This window comes from Lathyrus oleraceus, chromosome 5 (assembly GCF_024323335.1).
Source record: "Lathyrus oleraceus cultivar Zhongwan6 chromosome 5, CAAS_Psat_ZW6_1.0, whole genome shotgun sequence".
NCBI lineage: Eukaryota > Viridiplantae > Streptophyta > Magnoliopsida > Fabales > Fabaceae > Lathyrus > Lathyrus oleraceus.
Genome location: NC_066583.1, coordinates 402,017,555 through 402,036,177, shown reverse-complemented (window position 1 = coordinate 402,036,177; position 18,623 = coordinate 402,017,555). Strand labels below are relative to the sequence as shown.

General features: G+C 34.8%; 1 protein-coding gene across 1 annotated transcript in view; it reads right to left on the bottom strand.

The window, feature by feature from the left end:
- Nucleotides 1-273: 273 nt before the first annotated feature.
- Nucleotides 274-18,623, bottom strand: part of LOC127081037 (uncharacterized) — a 160,335-nt gene continuing 141,985 nt past the window's right edge. The window contains exon 4 of the mRNA XM_051021327.1: nt 274-449. Coding sequence (XP_050877284.1) covers nt 274-449 — 176 coding nt within the window. The remainder of the gene's footprint in view (nt 450-18,623) is intronic.

The following is an 18,623-nucleotide window of genomic DNA, read 5'->3' as shown; positions in this document are numbered from 1 at the left end:
CTATCACTACTTCCACTTTTGGCCATAATTTGACAAAGGTATAAAAAGAAACAAACCAGATCAAATAGTCAAATAGCTAAGAACCAAATCCATAGATTATCATAATAGATCCAGGATTTTTTAGGAGTTCTTATAAATCCAACAACAAAACAAGGAGCATACAATCAAACTAAAACATAAACACATGGAAATATCAATCTTCAGACTTTATCTTCAGACCATCCACCTAATTCAATGAAAGTAAACCAGTCTTCATCAGCATCTGAGTCAGAATCATGCGTTTGAGCAGGTCTCTTCTTCAAAAACTTCATCTTTGTTAAACTTCTTCCTAGTCACAGATGGTCCAACATGTGTCCCCGCCTTGGATTCATTATTTTCCATATCCTTCTTCTTTAACTCTGGAACCATAGCCTTCTTCCCATACCTGTCTTCTAGTATCTTAGCTTTAGCTTTTCAAAATGATTAACTCATTTATGAAAGGAATGGAAAAACTTAAGAGAATGGAGAGTGAACAATATTTTAAGTCCAATAGAGAAAAAGAAAAAGTGTATCCTTGCTTGTGAAGATAGACTAGATAAAAAGCAAATTTTTATTACGCCTTATTTCTTGTACACCATAGAGCATAAGAGAGAGACACTTTCTTGTTCTCCTTGCACGCCTATCTAGATTTGACTACTACAAATTCTCACAAATGCAAATACCAAGAGCACTTCTTAATTTTTCAAACTAAGCTGCACCCAAGGCCTTAGTGAGTATGGCAACCAACTATTTTTCAGTTGTTATATGCTCTAGAGTAATAATTTTGTCATCCATAAGTTCCCTATTGAAATGATAACAAATGTCAATGTACTTGGTTCTACAGTATTGGACAAGATTATTTCAAATCTTAATAGCACTCAAGTATCACTAAACAATGTCATGACATCTTGTTCGACATTGTACTCCTTCAACACATGTTTCATCCAAAGAAATTGTGTGCAACTGCTCCCTGCAACAATATACTTAGCTTCAGCAGTAGATAAGGAGACACAATTATGCTTCTTGCTGAACAATGAGGTTAAATTATTTCCAAGAAATAAACATCCACCAGATGTGCTTTTTCTATCATCTTCACCCTCAACCCAATCACATCAACATACCCTACCACTAATGAATTGGTACTATCTGAATAGAGAATACCATAGTCACAAGCCCCACTTACATAATTCAAAATTCTACTTCCTATGAGATAGAGAAGTCCGCCAATCAGGCTTTTGTATAAACTTTGATCAACATCAATGATGTTTTCATCTTTGATTAATTTCAAATGTGTTACAACAAGAGTTCTCTTATGACTTTGATTTTCAATTCCAAACTTCTTCACTATAATCTTAGCGTATTTGCTTTGAGATACAAAAATGATTTCTTCCATTTTCTTTACTTGAAACCAAGAAAGTAAGTGAGTTCTCCTACAAGACTCATCTCAATTTCAAACATCATTTGTTGGACAAAATGTTCCACCATTAGGTCTGACATCCCACCAAAGACTAGATCATTAACATAAATTTGGGCTATCATAACCTTTCCTCCAACATTTTTACTAAAGAGAGTTTTATCTATTTCCCCCTTTTGTATCAATTGTTAACTAGAAATTCAGTTAATCATTCATACCAAGCTCTTAGGTCTTGCTTAAAACCATAAAAGAGCTTTATTTAATTTGTACACATGATCTGGAAAATTGGATCAACAAATCCTGTTTGGTTGCTCAACATAAACTTCCTCATTAAGATAGCCATTCAGGAAGGCAATTTTAACATCCATTTGAAATAATCTGAATTTAAACATACAGTAATTCCAAGTAATAGTCTAATGGAATCATGTCTAGCAACGGAAGCAAAAGTTTCATCGAAATCAACTCCTTCTATTTGAGTGTATCCTTGGGCAACTAACCTTACCTTGTTCCTTGTAACATTACCATGTTCATCATTTTTGTTCTTGTAAGTCCATTTGGTACCAATGACATTTACATCTTCAGGTCTTGAAACTAGTTCTCATACATTATTCCCTTTGAATTGACATAGTTCCTCTAGCATGCCATTTCTCCAAAACTCAACAGTCATAGCTTCCTTGATATTCTTGGGTTTAATCTTGGAAATGAAACATATGTTGGAAACCATCTATCTTGATATGGTGATGTCTCTATCATTCAGATTTTCTATGATATTTTCAATTGGATTATCCTTCTAAATTCTGATTGATGGTCCTTTGGTGATTTGAGGGTTTTCATCATTTGTACTTTCAGGCTCAATGATGGACCTCATGTGTGGGATATCTGTCGCGACACCAGTTTGTTAAAGAGATACATCATGTTCATTTTCATCTACTTGCTTGTCTTCAGGTGTATCCTCAACGACAACATTTATAGAATCCATCATTGTCTTTATATGTTTTTATACCCTTTAATTTTTGTTATTGGTGGAATAACCTAGGAAAATCCTTTCAACACTTTTTGGATCCATCTTTCTTAATTTCTTATGATCTACCAAGATGTAGCACTTTCTAGCAAAGACATGAAAGTATTTAACATTAAGTTTTATTCCTTTCCAAAGCTCATAATGAGTTTCTTTAGTTCCAGATCTTATGGTCACACGATTGTGAATGTGACAAGCTATGTTCATAGCTTGAACCCAGAAATAGTAAGGAAGGTTCTTGGCATGCAACATAACTCTGACTGACTCTTGAAAAGTCTTATTTTTCCTCTCAACCACTCCATTATGTTGAGGTGTGATAGGTATAGATAATTCATGACTAATTCCTTCAAAGAAACAAAACTTAGATAATTTTGAGTTTCAAACTCTTTGCCATGGACACTTCTTATCCGCACAATCCCACTCCCTTTTCCTCTTTGGAGCTATTGACATAGCTTTCTGAAAACATCAAAAGTTTCATATTTTTATCGAATAAATTTGATCTAATTATACCTAGAGAAATAATTCACACACATAAGGACATATCTTTTCTCATCCATACTTTAAACTTGCACAATCTCCATAAGGTCCGTATGAAGCAACTCAAAAACTTTTGTGGTGTTAAGATGCTGGAGCTTTTTGTGGAACATCTTGGTCTCCTTGCCGATTTGTGATTCACCATAGATTTTCCATTCTTCAATCTTTATTTTTGGAAATCCCCTTATGGTGTCATCATATGTGATTTTTCTCATACTCTGGAGGTTAAGATGACCAAATTTTTGGTTCCATAACGTAGTCTCATCAACCTTGGATATCAAACATGTTAAGGGATGACTTTGGTTTGAGATATCCATAAGTAACAGTCGTCTTTGGCTTTGGATCCTTTCATTAACACCTATTGATCTTTTCTGGAAATAATGCATTCAGACTTGTTAAAGTTCACATTTAGACCTTGATCACATAGTTGACTGATACTAATCAAGTTTGTAGTCAATCCTTCTTCCAACAACACATCATCAAAACAAGGGAAACCTAGACTAACCAGTTTTCATATGCCATTGATTCTTCCACTACCTTCATCATAAAAACTGACATAACTATTATAATAGGGCTTCAACTCTTCAAGATAGCTCTTTTGACTAGTCATGTGCCTAGAACAACCACTATCAAAATACCATTATTCCCTTGAGGAAACTCTAAGAAAAGTATGAGCTATAAGACATGTGGCATTTTCCTTAGGTTTCCACACATTCCTTCCTTTGGTTTTCTTCCCTTTCTTCCGGTTGTGCCTTGTATGACTTTGAGAGTGAGGATAACCATACAACCTATAGCAAAAAGGTCTTATATGACCATATTTACCATAATAGTGACACCTCTAATATGAGTTCTTGTTGCCTTTGTTCTGAGGATACACATGTTGAATAGGGTGCTAGGGCATATGGTCATTCATTAGTAGCACAATCTTCTCCTAAAAGGAAACAAGCCTCTTAGTAGGTACTTTGACCTTTTTTTTCTCCATATAATTATAGTCAAACCTTATATCTTTATATTCTTGGACTCATCTCCAACTTCCAAGATATCATCCAACATATCAGAATCATTCTTCAACATACGTATAAATTTTGTCATATTTTTATGTTTGGACTTTAACGATGTGACTTCTTCTTCCAGACCTGCAATGGTTGAGTCAAGCCTAGAAGTATATCACTTATGGCATTCCTTTATTTCTCTTCTCTCAAGAAAGATTCCTTCCACAGAGTAAGCAGAAGTCTATATGTTTTAGCTAACTCTTCTTCTGAGACATCTTCATTAAAATATACTCACTAGAAGAGTCATATTTTCCACTGAAAGTCATCACCTTGTTTTCCATTTCTTCTTCACTTTTATCATCGGAATCAGATCAAGTGATTGAAAATCCATTTTTCTGTTTATTTAGAAAAGCAGGATACTTAACTTTAACGTGACCAAACCCTTCACATTCATAGCAATATGCTCTTTTGCCTCTATTAGGTCTGCCTTCATCTCTGCCCTTGCTCTGGGGACTGATGCCAGATACCTTGTCTGGGACTTTTGTCTTCCATTTTTTGTCCAGCCTTCCTAAAGCTTTGTTAAACTTTCTACCAACAAGAGTTATAGCATCTGAAAGACTTTCACATTAATCTTCATCCTCTTCAGTGTTGGAAACAAAAGTTATAATTTTGTTCTTTTTTCCATATCTATCATTAAATCCATCTCACAGGTTTGTATATAACCAATTAGTTCATCGAGTTTGATATTCCTGAAGTCTTGGGCCTCTTCAATAGTTATGACCTTCATATCAAACTTCTTAGGTAGAGATCTAATGATTTTTTTGGCCAACTTTTCTTCCGACGAGAGTAACTAGAACTAGATTATTTTAATGGATTCAAAGAATCTCAAACTAATCAATTTTATTGAAAAGTAATGTGATGTTAAAGCTTTTCACCCCTGATCGATTTCTTGGACAGGCAACAACAGACAAAAGTAACTAGATCTGGATCATTTTCTAAAGGAAAGAAAATGGAGATTTGTTAGCTTCAGTGGCCAAAACAAAGTGTAATGTTGAGCGATAGATCTCGTAACCTTCGATGTCACTATGGCTTAAAGAGTTTGTTATCTACACTACTGCAAATAATATATTTCATGACAATGCTTTCACTTAACTCAACCAAAAACTGAGGTAAAATTCCAAGGTGCGCAATGTCTTATTTATTGTTTTAAATAAATATCACATATTCCACTGGTTTATAAATTTAACCGAGGAAAAAAATAATTCAGGACATGCTTCGAATCCCAACAACAACCATTTATGTTTTTATTTCTTTAAAAATGGTGCATCACTTTTTATTTTATTTTAAATTTTTTATTTTATGGTCTATACCTTCGGTTATATTTAATAACCGAAGGATTAAATTATCATATTTTACTATAAAAACATTTGCTAATCAGATTTTATCCTAAACATAACTTATATGTAACCGCTCCAAAGTCCTATGCATCTTTTTTTGGGATGGATTGCAAGACAGAAAAAATCGTCAATGTTTCTTCAGTCTTAAACATAACCTTTTTTCTTTCCTTACAATCTATCTCACATAATGATGTTGATGTTGATGTTGTATTTTTGTAATAACCTTCTTATGTTGTCAATCAAAGAAAATATTGAGAACTTTATTGCATTTCTCAATTGACAATATTGAGAAATTTATTCATAAACACAATCATTCATTTCTCTTTCATGTTCTCTCTAGGACAGACTGCAAGTACAAAAAAAAAAATTCTCTTAGTTGTAGCAGATAACTTATCAGAAAATAAAAAAAAAATCTTCAAGAATCAATTGTAAATATGTTATTTGTGTAAACAATGTAAATATAAAATAAAAAAAATTCCGGTCGATTTTTAATAGAAACTAAGAGGTATATGGCAATTGTAGTGAAATATATTTTATTGAATTTTTTATCTAAAAAAAACATATTTTACCTCGGTTTTAGTAATAATTGAGGTAAAGTATGACCGTGTTTATTCAGTTTCTTAACCGTCCATTTAATGAGTATCAATTTGGACATTTATTATGTTTGGGAAAAGTTTTCAATGATAAATTACAAGAAGAAAAAATTATATAGGTTCAAGATTTATATTTTTAAATAATCATATAACTCAATATTTATTCTATTTATCTTTTTTTTTGTTATCAGACATTTCATCTTTCTTAAGATCAAGATAATAACATGTCAACAAAAAATAATATTCTAATACTAGACCGTAAGACATATATTTTAATATTAGACCATAATTAACATTAATTTCTAATAATTGATTAATTAAATCAATAATTGAAACCATGGTCGTTCTCTTCCATCGGCATAGATTGATTTCCATGTGCTCATTCCTTAGCTGCATACTTAATGATAATCTTGAGACAAGATGCATCGGACTCCCTTCTCACCTCAAATTTTGATTTCTTCAAATTAAACAACATCCTTCAAAACATGGGCTCCTGCTTCTTTACCTCTACACCTTCCACATCTTTAGCATGTGTCTTCTTGTGCTTGATATGTCCCGTGCACGATATTTTTGGTGAAGTGGGTTCTCCATAATACATTACTTCAATATTACTTCTTCTTGTTCCTTCTCCATAAAGGGTGGAGTTTTCCGCACACCTAACATGATTTCTTGATAAAATATGTTGTCTGGAACTACGGTTCCGAAAATATGTGGAAGGCGGGAAAAGTTCGTTCGTATTTGGAATCATGGAAGGGTTGTTTGGACAAGAATGTGGTCTAGATTTGTGATCCATTCATGGTCTGAATTAATAAGATTGATATTTTGAAGCTTGAGCTGGAGTCGCTTCTGGTAATATCTTGACCATACCTTGTCTTTCCATAATAGAGAGTTTAGAACTTTTAAATCTTGATCCTTGAAAGAGATGGAATTTGATATTTTGTTTTGATTAGGTGTGGACTCTATTTATATATGTTGATTTGTTGATGATGTTATGAGGGTGTGACAACAATGCTAATTATCTTAAGGCTAATGATATCTAAGTTAGTATAATATTGTAATATTTGAATGTGAATATAGACCAACATGTCAACAAAAGAATGCATGCATTGAAAATATGGGCAATTAAAAATGGTTAAATGTTATAATTCTCACCGTTGTTGAGAATGTGTCAAGTGTGAGTAGTGTGGATAATAGTCCACATTGGTTGATAATGTAGAGACTTGAGCATTTATAAGTGAGAGAACTCACTCACCTAGAGTGTTGAGAATGTGTCAAGTGTGAGTAGTGTGGATAATAGTCCCACATTGGTTGATAATGTGTAGACTTGAGCATTCATAAGTGAGAGAACCCACTCACCTATGACCTTAAGGTTTTGGGTGAATATATGGTGTATCTCTCACAAAGATATTGCTATAGAAAAGAAGTCTCACAATGTTCAATGCTCCCTAGTGAAAAAACTCCCTATACAAATGCGTGGTGAATGATGTAGAGAACAATTATTTAATTTATTTAGTCAATCTCTTCAAATGATGAGTTACTACATTCATACAGGAAGAGAGAGAATGATGGCAATTAAATTCATTTTTAAGTGAGAGAACCCACTCACCTATGATCTTAAGGTTTTGGGTGAATATGTGGTGTGTCTCTCACAAAGATATTGCTCTAGAAAAGAAGTCTCACAATGTTCAATGCTCCCTAGTGAAAAAAACTCCCAACACAAATGCGTGGCAAATGATGTAGAGAACAATTATTTAATTTATTTAGCCTATCTCTTCAAATGATGAGTTACTACATTCATACAAGGAGAGAGAGAATGATGGCAATTAAATTCATTTTTAATGACTAACCGGAACAATTATTTATGATAGATAAGATAAAAATGTGCAAAATCGATACAAGTATGAATATATGCAATTATCTATTAAAATAAATGGATATGAGAGTATATATGGATACCTTAATATCCATCCCTCTAAGAGTGTTCATGGGTGCGAATCGACTCACGAAAACATTGAATCAAATCAAATCAACTTATAAATTATCCAAACTCATTCATTGTACGTACAATTATACTCAACCCAAAACATAACAACTCGTGTAATTTTGTTTCGAGTATCGGATTTGAGTTTTATAACTCGTGGACATGTAGACTCAACTCATTGATGTGAATTTAATCATTTCTTCTTATTTTTACTATTATTATAAATAAAAGTATAAAATTAATATATCACTAATAACCATAATAATAACCATATTTTTATTCTTCATGAATAATACAACTAAACCAATGAGTTTACGTAATTCTAAACTTAAATATTATTTCTTATTTTCTTTTGTATCATTTTTAACTTATGTATTTTATGAAAATAACGTGTCTTGTTGAATTTTATACTATTATCAAGTGGTATGTCATGTTGATGAATTTTATTAAATATTATATGATGCATTTCATCGAATTCAAGTATTATAAATGAGTATGACTGTATTGAATTGTGTTATATTTTTTTTAAACTGACAAAAATAATCATAAAAACATATTTGTTATTTGAAACACAACCTACCCAATCCATAAATGAAAGGGTCAGTTCGGATCGATTTCGACAATGAAATTGCGGGTTGGACAAAAAACGCAACTCATTAAAGTTTGAATGGGTTGGGTAACGGGTTAGGGCAAACCCAGTCCAACCCAATTCGTGTACAATCCTACACCCCGTCACATACCCGCATAATATATATTTATATAATTTTATTTTTATTGTTATATACACATATTAATTTATCAATTTTATTAAATACACAACTATTAAATTTGTACACATTTTAATATAAATGTTTGTTTATTTCTTAACTCAACAACAATACACACTTTTTTTGTTGGAAACTTAAAATGACGTGATAAATTATAATTGATAGACAATTTTTTATTAGAAATGCAGGAAAACGAATATGGATATTGGTACTTAAGTATCCATAGGGTACGAGTACAGGAACAAACATTGATGATCCTAATAACGACTATTATAGTACCTTACCTAAATCCCACCCATAGTCAATCCTAATAACAACTTAACCAATCAGTGATGATTTCATGGTAGCTTCCATTGGCTGCAACCGAGACCCATCGCCTGTCTATTTTGAACTTGCTACAGTGATTTTGAAATAACAACTAGTGTTGTAATTAATACATGACCATTTGTGTGTTTTAAAAATAACAAGAAAATTGCATATGAGTAAATAAACATTCATGGAAAATAGTCCTACATAGAAAGTTCAACTAATTTTAATAGTCCTGATAAGGAGTTATATTAGTTAATTTAATATATGAGCTAAAAAGGATAACGTGTCACATGGACAAGTGTGGCGATTTTAAGTCTTATGTCACTTGTCTCTTCCAGACTCCCATATGGGCGACACCGACTCCAATACCGAAACTAGGGGGCATAAAGGCACTGGTGGCGCCTTGTAGGTGGCATTAGAAAATAACATAACGTAAAAGCTATCCTCTTCATACAAAATTTCAGATTTCCATCTTCCCTTCATTCAAGTTTTTATTTGTCTTATGCAAAGTCGAATATACGTTGAATCATCATGGATATTCATGCGCATTGACTCTAGGACTTTTTTAGAGTGCTTGAAATACTATTCAGAAAGTGATTCCATTCACGATTCATGGCTAGATGTATCCAACTTACAAAGTTTAACTAACAATCTAATGACATCTCAAATAATGGGTATTAAGACATCAATTTCAAGAATCAAAGTGATGAACCAGGACCTTGTCAAGTTGGATCGTTTCGATGGAACAAACTTCATTCGATGACAAGGAAAGATGATTTTTCTCCTGCTTTCCTTGAAGATTCATTATGTCTTGGAACTTGACTTGACCCCAAATCCAGAATAGAAAGAAAATGATTATGAGGAACTCAAGAAAGAACACAAGAGGCGAAAGGAGACAAAATTTCTATATCATGGAAATATTCTAAACACACTAGTTGACCGTCTCTAGGATGCTACATAGACATCCAATCAGCAAAAGAAATTTGGAAGGCACTCGAGTTCCAATTCAAATCTGAAGAGGAATGTACTAAAAAGTTTCTAAATTCTAAATGTTTTTAGTGTACGATAGTGGTTCCAAATCCCAATCTTGCACACAAATACGAGTTACAAGTTCTCGTAAATAAACTAAAGGTTGTAAAGATACATATTCCTTAAGATTTCCAAGTTGGTTCAATTATTACAAAATTGTCATCTTCATGGAAAAGCTATTAGAAAAATTGCTGCATAATTCCGAGGATTTCACATTAGGGAAAATAAAATAAAATCTTCGAATCGAGGAGGAATCAAAAGATAAAGAGAAATTTGAGGCTGTTGAATATTATAAGGCCAATGTAATGTGTGCAAAGGCTAAGAAGAAACGTGGTATGAAGAACCATCTTGGACATTAGAAGAAACAAAATAAGTTTACGAATTTGGGAGGATGTTATATGTGCGATAAAAACAATCATTATGCTAGAGGTTGCAGGCACAAAAAGTCCATAAACGAGGAAAATGTTGTTCAAGTAGATGACAACATAATTACTACTATGTGTAAAACGAAAGGTGCAAGGATGGTGGTAAGATACTTGTGCTACTATTCATGTTTCCTATGACAAAACTGCATTCAAAACCTATTCTAAAGTTAGTGACTGACAAGAGTTTCAAAAGGGAAATGAAGGACAATCGATTATCGTTGAAATGAGGACTGTAGAACTCAACTTTACTTTTATAAATAAAGTCACTCTTGTCAATGTACTTCATGTTCCCGACATGAATATGAACCTTGTTAGTGAGGATCTTTTAGGAAAACCGGGAATTTAATTGTGCATGAATTAGGCAAGTTAATCTTGACCTGTATCTGTATATTTGTGGGAAATGGTTATTCCACCAAGTGAACGATTAACTTTGTACCACCAATAATATTATAATAAAGTTTATAACTCTCCTTATATGATTGAATTTTTATTTTATGGAATAGTAGATTATCACATATTGATATTACCACTATGCAAATATTAATAAAATCTGGTTTAATTTCATGTGATGTTACTAACTTCGAAAAATGTTAAATATGTGTTAAATCAAATATGCTTAAGAAACCTTTCCGTAGTGTAGAAAGAAATTCTAACTTACTTGATCTTGTGCATTCAAATTTGTGTGAATTCAATGGCATGTTAAATTTGTGGGGGAAATGAGTATTTATTACCTTTTTTTAGGATTTTTCTAAATTCAAACATATATATCTTTTAGAGAAAAAAGATGATGCTTTTAATGAATTTAAATTTATAAAACGAAATTAGAAAATCTATAAAGTAGAAGCATAAAAATCCTTCAGAGTGATTGGGCGAGGAATGCTTTTCTACCTAATTTATTGTATATTATGAAGAATATGGTATTATAGATGAATGTTCCATACCTCGTACACTACAACAAAATGTATAGTTGAGAGTAAGAATATGACATATAAAAAAAATGATAAATGTCATGTTAATGCATTCTGAATCGTCATTTAATTTATGGGGTGAAGCTTTATTATCTTCTTTTCATATAATGAATATAACTCCTTTGAATAAAACTCAAATTTCTCCATATGGGGTATGGAAAGGAAGAGCCCCAAATATAGATTACTTTAGAGTGTGAGAATGTTTCTTTTCTTATAAGAACATGGATCCTAAAAGGACTAAGTTTGGTCCTCGAGGGATCCAATGTGCTTTTCTAGAATATGCACCTAACAGTAAAGCATATAGACTTTTGAATTTGGAGTCTAATGTAATAATTGAATTATGAGATGTAAAACTATTTGAGAACCTTATTACAAAGGATGTGGAATAAGAGTTTTCCATAAAATGAAGAACTTGGTGATAAAGGATCTCCACACATTGTTGAAACACCACGCAAAATTTCTTCACGGATTATTGAAATAAAATGCAGGCCTAGGATAAGCAAGAGAGTCCAAAATTGAATCTTAACTTATTTTGTTTTATCTTATAGAAGGAAATCGTGAGAATTTTTTTCTAAAAATTCCTATTATACTTCAAGTGAAAGATAATCCTAAGACTTATAAGGAAACATTAACTTCAGGGGACTCCTCATTTTGGAAGGATGTTATCGAAGAAGAAATGGATTCAATAATTTCAAACTACGCGTGAGAGTTTGTCGATCTACCTAAGGGATCAAGACCCATTGGATGCAACTGGGTGTTTATAATGAAGTATAATAGTGGATGTACATTAAACACCTACAAGGATAGATTAGTAGAAAATGGGTTTAGACAAAAGGAAGGTGTTGATTATTTTGACACATATGCACCCGTAGCAAGGATGACAAAAACTAGAGTAGTGTTTGAATTAGCTTCTTTATATGACCTTAAAACATCATTCCTAAATGGAGAGCTCAATGAGGAAATCTACATGGAGCAAACAAAATGTTATGTGCTTCCTGGAAATGAATAAAAGGTGAGCAAGCTTGTCAAATTCTTGTATGGATTAAAACAAGCACCAAAACAATGGCATCAAATTTTTTGACACTGTCATACTTTCAAATGGATTTGTTCTCAATTCATATGACAAATGTTTGTACACAAAGGTGACTAAGAACATTGTTATACTCATTTGTCTCTATGTTAATGACATGTTGATCATCCTCAACAAGATGAATTAAATTTTAGAAAGAAAGAGGTTTCTAACTTTAACATTCAAGATGAAAGATCTTAGACTAGTTGACACTATTTTGGGGATCAAGGTAAAGCAAAACAGTGAGGAAATGCTTGATAAGTTCAAACACTTATGTTTCAAGGAAGTGAATACTCAATTTGATCCTAGTGTCAAGCTTCAAAAGAATGATGGAAGAGTTTTGGCTTAGTTGGAATATGCATGTGTGTCGCATACGGGAAAAACAACCAGCGGGAAAATGACACAGAGCTGCCACCGTGCGTTATTTATCCCAAAGGAGGGAAAGGAAACGCTCGAAGTAAACCTGGAAAGGAAATGGTCTTACGACCGGAGATTGCAAGGATCGGGAGTCGGTTACGCAAGGGGAAGGTATTAGCACCCCCTCACGTCCGTCGTACTCGATGGGATCCACGCCCAGAAAGAATAGAAAAAGGTTGTTGAATAACTGCTCAAAAATGCACAAAACTGGAATAGAACACAGATGAAAGACGGAAGAAAGCGGACTCGACAGGATGTCGCATCCTGGGCCTACGTTGTTTGTCAGACACAAACATCAGAGTCGACGTAGTTCGGGGAAACGGGGAAACGGGGAAACCTGCTCGCTAGGACATCGCATCCTATGCATACGTATCTTCTCTAACCAGAGGAAGAATCAGAGCACTCGTAGCTCGGCTAACGCACGCTGAAATAAAACACTGAAACAGGGACGCTGAGACGTCAAACGAAACACACAACTGGAAACGGAATGCCAATCGCTGGTCTTACATCCAACTCCGAACAAACAACAAACAAACGGGAAACCGAATGCCAATAGATGGACTTACATCCGACTCCAAACAACAAACACGCGAATAGGATACAGAATGCCAATCGCTGGTCTTACATCCATCTCCTAACACACACAACACAAAAGGGTTGAAAAAGAAAAAGGGCGCCCGGAGAGATCAGCTCAATCTCCTGCCTACGTACCTCATCTGGTATGAGGATCAGGGCGACGTAGTTCCCCTTAACAGGGAAAAACTTACTCCTAACCAGAGACTAGGGAGATAACAACTAAAAGGGAGACTACGACTCGAGCCTAGAAGTTGTCATGCAAACGATCCCTATGTTGAGGTCTCTAATCAGTAACTTGCACAGGAAGCAAGCTAGCCTAAACAACAAATAAGCAATCGAAGGTGAACAAGTATCACACGCTATATGCAAACAAATGGCTCATACAAGGCTGGGCTTTAGTCGAGGGGTCATATCAACCTCGACAGACAAGCCAACACTAGAAGGGGTGTCTGAGGCTCTTAACCACTGACATTGACCGTCAGGGTGAGCAGATGAAAGGTAATGGGGATAAGACCTCATAGCTCTTAACCCGGGCCTGGGTGAGCTTCAAATCAAATGAAAACGTGGGGGTCCAGAATACGGGACCCTACTCCACATGACTGACACAACAAGATTTTGGGTGTTTATTCAAATTGCATCAGCACGTAGTGCGAGCAAAATGAAAGACTCAACTAAATAGAAGGGGATGGATTGCACATCCCTTTTATCTGCCAATCGCCTCTTCACTTAGGAGGTCTTACATGTAACCATGCCTCATTGAGGTCTTTAGCACAAAATTAAACAATAAAAAACATGGCCTCTTAAGGAGGGCTTCAGACAGGTGCCTGCCAAATGGCAGGACTTCCAGACTACATGGAGAAAATAAATTACCTAAGTGTTATGCCAACCACAAGCAAAGAAAAGCAACTCAAGTAATGAGTTAAAGCTACTAAAGTACCTGTAAGAAAATCAAACAAGTCAATATTCACATTCAGACAAACCAAACAGACAGTCAACAGTGAGACAACCAATATACACAATGTAAGTCAACAACTCAAGTGAGTTAGCCACCCAAGGACCTACAACACAATCAAGACTAGTTAAACAAAGTAAATTGCATCTCAAGCAAGGAGATTACATCATCCATTAGAACTAATTGCTTGAACCTGAAAGGTAAAGCTCAAAAGATGAGTACAACCACTAGCACCAAGGCTAGGGTCAAAGACAAAGCAAAAAGTCAAAATAGCAACCAATACTCAACATAAAGCATATTTAAACAAGCAAGAACATGTCCTAAAAAGGACCAAGTCCAAAGCATCAAGCAAAGTCATCTAATGAGCAAGAGAAAGCAAAAGCAATTACAAAGCACACAATTGAGCATCAAGAATGAAAATTCCATATCAAAACAGAAATGAAACAAATGATCCTGGAAATTTTTATGTACACACAACATGTCAAACACAATCATGCAACAGAACTCAATTGTCCTGGAAATGAAAATGAACAAGTATGACATCAAATTGTGTGACACACATTGTCACACCCTACATTCATGTGTCTAAAATAGAGATGAAAAATGCTAAAAATTCACAACCAAGGCTCAAAAATCATGCAACATGTTGGGAATCAGCATACCAAATTTCAAATCAATTGGCCAATGTATGAGCATTTCACAATAGAATTGGTACAACATGTCACATTTGCATACATGTCCAAAGAATTAATCACAATTCAAAATCCAGAAATGGTAAAATCATGAAATCACAACCAAAAAATAATAGGAAAACACATGATCATGTAGCAAAAAATTTGGAATTATTTGGATTAATTTCCAATTTGATATGATTTTTCAAAGTTGACATAAAAAAATGAATTAATGGAGAAAATAACATGTTAAATGGAGGGAAATGACAAATGGTGAATTGATTTGAAAAAGTGGCTCAGGCTGGAATCGAACCTGGTACGCACAAAAATGAAGCGCTAAAGCAAATAAAATTCCAGAATGCAAATGCTGGGAATCGAAGTGAGTACAAGGCAAAACGCTGCAGTTTAACTAATTGATGTGGCAAGCCTGGTCACCGAGTCAAAGGCACGCGTGTAATGGTCAAGGAATGGTGGCTTATGGATTCGCCACTAAGCGCTTGCATGGATGCACACGCTGTCAAAACCCTAGCCAACTCACATTAGTGTAAGAACAAAAATTGTTCTACAACAGATTCCATGATTTTGATGATAACAAAGGATGAAACCAAAAATGGCACCCTAACGAAAAGTCCCTAAGTGTGCAGGGTTCTAAAGAAAGAAGGAAGATATCTGATGACGTCATCAGATACAGAATCACATCAGATACAAAGATCAGAAGCATCTGAAGTAGAAACACGCTCAAGAAGTTCTAACTCTGAGCAAAACAGCAGAACATCAGAAACATCTGAAGAAGGAGTGCACTCTAGAAGTTCTGACTCTGAACAACGGTATATCATTCCAGAGACTCTTAGCGTCATCTGAAGACATCATCAGAAGCTCCAAATCAACACAGGAAGATTCCAAGATTCCCAGAGTCACGCAGACTTTGTAAATGGATTCCCTAATACAGAAAGAGTAACGTTAACTTCAAATTCAAATGGAAAGGAACTATATTTGGAAAGAAGTTATTCGGGGAGACAAAGTTATTTTGGCAAGAAACAACAGAAGTTATGGCATTAATTCCTATTCAAGACAAATTATCTGCCATCAATTTCAACGGTCCTTCACTCCTATATAAAGGACAGCAATCATCATTGAGAGGCGTGCAAGCATACACTGAAACACTCTCTCTCTCAATATTTTCACAAAGCTTTTGCTTAGAACGTGAAACACTTTTGTTCTTACTATTGTAATATTTGCTTATCTTAGAAGCACTCTAGATTACATTGTATTTTATCTATTGCTTTATTTCCTCAAGTGACTCTGCGCAGTCTGTATACTTGAGAGGACTAAGAGATCTTTCTCTTAGACGTTGGTTGTAAACAATCTTTCAAGATTAGTGGATTAAGTCCTTGTTGATGGCGAAATCACCTTGGCCGGGTGGACTGGAGTAGCTTTGTGTTATAAGCGAACCAGTATAAATTCCTTGTGTGGTCTTTATTTTGAAAAGCGCTTATTTTCCAAACAATTCAAACCCCCCTTTCTTGTTTTTCTCACCTTCAATTGGTATCAGAGCTTCGGCTCTGTTATTGATTTTCTAATCAAACACTTAACAGTGTAGAGAGATCCAGAACGAGAAAAACTATGGCCCACACAAATGAAAGAGACAGTTACAATGCTAAGCCTCCTGTTTTTGATGGAGAGAAATTCGACTACTGGAAAGATAGAATTGAAAGTTTCTTTCTGGGTTATGATGCTGACCTCTGGGACATTGTCACAGATGGATACACACCTCTAGTCTCAGAAAATGGAGTTGAAGTTCCCAGAAGTAAGATGTCAGAAGATCAGAAGCGTGTCTTCAAAAATCACCACAAGGCCAGAACCATACTTCTCAATGCTATATCTTACAACAAGTATGAAAAGATCACCAACAGAGAAACAACCAAAGACATACTTGATTCTCTGAAGATGACTCATGAAGGAAACTCCCAAGTCAAAGAGACAAAGGCCCTGGCGCTTATCCAGAAATATGAAGCTTTCAAAATGGAAGATGACGAAGCCATAGAGGTAATGTTCTCTAAATTCCAAACTCTTATTACAGGTCTCAAGGTCCTAGACAAAGGATACACAACTGCAGACCACATCAAAAAGATAGTCAGAAGTTTGCCAAAGAAGTGGAGACCCATGGTCACTGCCCTGAAGCTGTCAAAGGATCTGAACAATATAAGTCTTGAAGAGCTTGTCAGTTCCCTCAGAAAAAGAACAAGTCTGTAGCTCTAAAGTCCAGATCTGAAGGACGCAAATCTGACAGAACCAAAGCCTTCCAGGCAGAAACTGAAGATGCTGATGACTCTGAACCAAAAGATTTTGATGATGAAGAAGAATTGTCCCTCCTGACCAGAAGAGTTAAACAACTCTGGAAGAAGAGGAACAACAACTTCAGAAGACCAAGACCCAGAGGGGATCGATCAGAATCAACCTCAAAAGGTAAAACTAACAAAGATATTACTTGTTATGAATGTAAAGAAACAGGTCACTACAGGAATGAATGCCCCAAGCTAAAGAAAGACAATCCCAGAAAAGAAAGTTTCAAGAAAAATACCTTCAGGACAAAGAAAGGACTAATGGCTACCTGGGATGATAGTGAATCTGGTTCATCAGAATCTGACTCTGATGAACAGGCCAATGTGGCATTTATGGCTACCACGTCCAGAAGCAGCTCAGATGAAGAATCTGAAGAGGTATTTTCTGAACTTTCTCGATCTGATCTAGAATCATGCTTGTCAGAAACTCTTAGCTCATATCAGAAATTAAAACAAAAGTTTAAAAATATAAAAGGCTGTCTTGAAGCAAAATTTGAAGAATGTGGCAAACTTGAGATGACAGTTCTAGCACGTGAAGATAAAATCAGATCTTTAACATTAGAAAGAGATGGAGAAAAAAGAAAATGTTTAGAATTGGAAGAAGTGTTATCTCAAGCTCCACAGACTTCAAATACAATAATTTATAAATACGAAGAAGCCTTTCAAGAATTTCTGAAAAATGGGATAGGTAGGAGTGTCATGGCATCCATGATTTATGGAGTCAGTTAGAACAATAAAAAGGGAATTGGGTATGATCCTAAGGAAGATAAAACTTCTACTGGTGACCAACTTAAATCTCCATTTTCATATCACTATACGCACACACAAGAACAAAAATTTGAAAACGCTAGAAAACCCAAAATTATAAGAAACTCTGGGAAAACTAATCAGAAAGGACCCAAGAAACTCTGGGTACCAAAAGATAAGATTGTTTATGTTGCAGATATCCTATGCAGCAAAGTTCAGACACCAGTCATGGTACCTGGACTCTGGATGCTCGCGACACATGACGGGAAGAAAGTCTATGTTCCAAAGCCTGGAACTTAAAGACGCTGGATTCGTAGGCTTTGGAGGAGATCAGAAAGGAAGGATCAGAGGCTCCAAAACTATTGGTAACGGTACTCTTCCCTCTATATCTGATGTTCTTTACA